The 1,866-nt window shown below is 64.7% G+C and overlaps 1 protein-coding gene across 1 annotated transcript in view; it reads right to left on the bottom strand.

Moving 5' to 3' along the window:
• Positions 1 to 1,866, bottom strand: part of MOV10 (Mov10 RISC complex RNA helicase) — a gene marked incomplete at its 5' end in the record, with an annotated part of 4,880 nt that overhangs the window by 1,042 nt on the left and 1,972 nt on the right. The window contains 9 exon segments of the mRNA XM_010181005.1: positions 4 to 107; positions 177 to 300; positions 435 to 537; positions 623 to 742; positions 834 to 931; positions 1,122 to 1,225; positions 1,307 to 1,468; positions 1,548 to 1,695; positions 1,787 to 1,866. The exon segment at positions 1,787 to 1,866 is cut by the window's right edge and continues 11 nt beyond it. Coding sequence (XP_010179307.1) covers positions 4 to 107; positions 177 to 300; positions 435 to 537; positions 623 to 742; positions 834 to 931; positions 1,122 to 1,225; positions 1,307 to 1,468; positions 1,548 to 1,695; positions 1,787 to 1,866 — 1,043 coding nt within the window.

The raw sequence follows: 1,866 nt of genomic DNA on the forward strand, positions 1-1,866 counted from the left end.
TTCAGGTACTGCACCAGCACCTCGATCTCCGACGTGTTGAAGAACGAGGGGCTCTTGGCCTCACGCCGATCTTCCCCGCAGACCCCGTGGAAGATGATGGGGAAGCCCTGGGGGATGGAGAGCGTTGGGCTCAGCTCTGTCTGAGGCCAGAGTTCCCCCCCACACTTCTCCCTCACTTTTTTGGGGAGCTCCTCCCAGGCACAATAGAAACTGCGGACATCGAGCTCGATGCTCTCGCAGGCCTTCAGCTCGCTGTCGTAGAAGAGCTCATTGGGGACGCGGAGGATGGCCTCGTGGGACCTGCAAAGGCAGGACAGTGTCCGGGGAGGGGTCCAGGATGTGCACCCCCTTCCTGCAGCACCCAGGGTACCACAGGGCTCTGGGGAGTGGATCCCAGGGTGCACGAACAGAACCTGCCCCAGCCCTGTCCCCACCTGTAGTTCCAGAGCAGTTTGGTGACGAACTCTGAGTCGTAGCCCCCATTCGTCCTCGCGTACAGGGGGTTGTGGAGCATCAGCCTCTCCAGCAGCGAGGTGCCTGCGCCCAGACAGACCCCATGGCTCCCTGCAGGGCTGCTCGGCCCCTGGGTGCTCTTGGTGCTCCCACCCCTCTCCCCGCTCACCCAAGCCGTGCTCGATGGCCAGCGGCGACCTCAGGACGGGGCCCAGCTGCTGGGGGTCCCCTGCCAGCACCAGTTGTCCCCCGTTGGGGTTGGTCTCTGGGTCCATGGTTGTCAGAAGCCCTGGGAAAGGCAGAGATCAGCAGGGAACAGGAGGGTCCCCAGGCCATTGGGGGGACGCTGGTTCCCATGATAGCAGCCAGGAGCCACTCACCCGCTATGGCAACCACGCTCTCTGTCTCCACAGCCTGGCCGCACTCATCGATGAAGACGTGGGAGAAATACCCCGAGGGGAAGTTGGCTGATGCCAGCCTGGGAGAGAGGTGGAGTGAGGCCACCTTGGCACTCCTGCCCTGCCCAGCCGTTCTTCCTCCCCTCGCCCTCATCCTCACTACCCCCCTACTGCCTGCCCCTCTCCACACCCCCTCCCCACTGCGCCCCACAGCCCGGCGCAAGGCAGCCCCCGGGTGTGGGTGGTGGGGACACCCCCAGGTCCTCTGACCTTCCCGCTGTCACCAGTGTGGTGATGAGGATCCGGTAGCGCTCCAGGTCCTTCTTGCTGGGGTAGACATAGCAGCTCTGCCTCTCGTCCCAGTTGCAGCAGGGCTGAAACACGGGTGTGCGGTGGGATCCTGCCCTCCCCAGGAGCTGCTGGAACTGGGGGCAGGGACGGGGGGCAGGACTTACCCTGATGTCGGCAGGCACCTCCTGGTAGCTCCTGGAGCTGGCCATCAGCCTGTAGATGTCCCGGGGGGCGATGTCCTTGATGAGGCGCTGGCACAACAGGTCTGCTGCGCTGTTGGAGGGGGCGCAGGCCAAGATCCGGGCGTCCTTGAAGCACGTCCATACCTGAGTGGGAGGGGGTGATGGTGCTGAGCCTCAGGTCCAGGGTAGGCAGCGATGCCCAGGGCTGGACTTGAGTGCTCACCTGCTTGATGGCTTCCACCAGGGTGACTGTCTTGCCAGTCCCAGGGGGGCCAAAGATGAGGTACGGGGCTGGCCTGGACACCCCGGTCACGATGTGCATCACGGCTCGGCACTGCTCCTCGTTCGCCTGCAGCTTGCGGTCGAACCACCTGCGGCACCAGTGGCTGAGCACTCCGGGTCCTGTCCCCTCCCATCCCCTCCTGTTCCCCCCATCACCCTGTCCTGCAGCGTGGGGCTCACCGGGGCTGGAAGGCGTCTGTGAAGAGGGACTGGTGGCAGGAGGCAGTGGGGAAGAGGAGGCTGGACAAGCCCTGTGGCAT

This window comes from Mesitornis unicolor, unplaced genomic scaffold (genome assembly GCF_000695765.1).
Source record: "Mesitornis unicolor isolate BGI_N332 unplaced genomic scaffold, ASM69576v1 scaffold24333, whole genome shotgun sequence".
Taxonomy (NCBI): Eukaryota; Metazoa; Chordata; class Aves; order Mesitornithiformes; family Mesitornithidae; genus Mesitornis; species Mesitornis unicolor.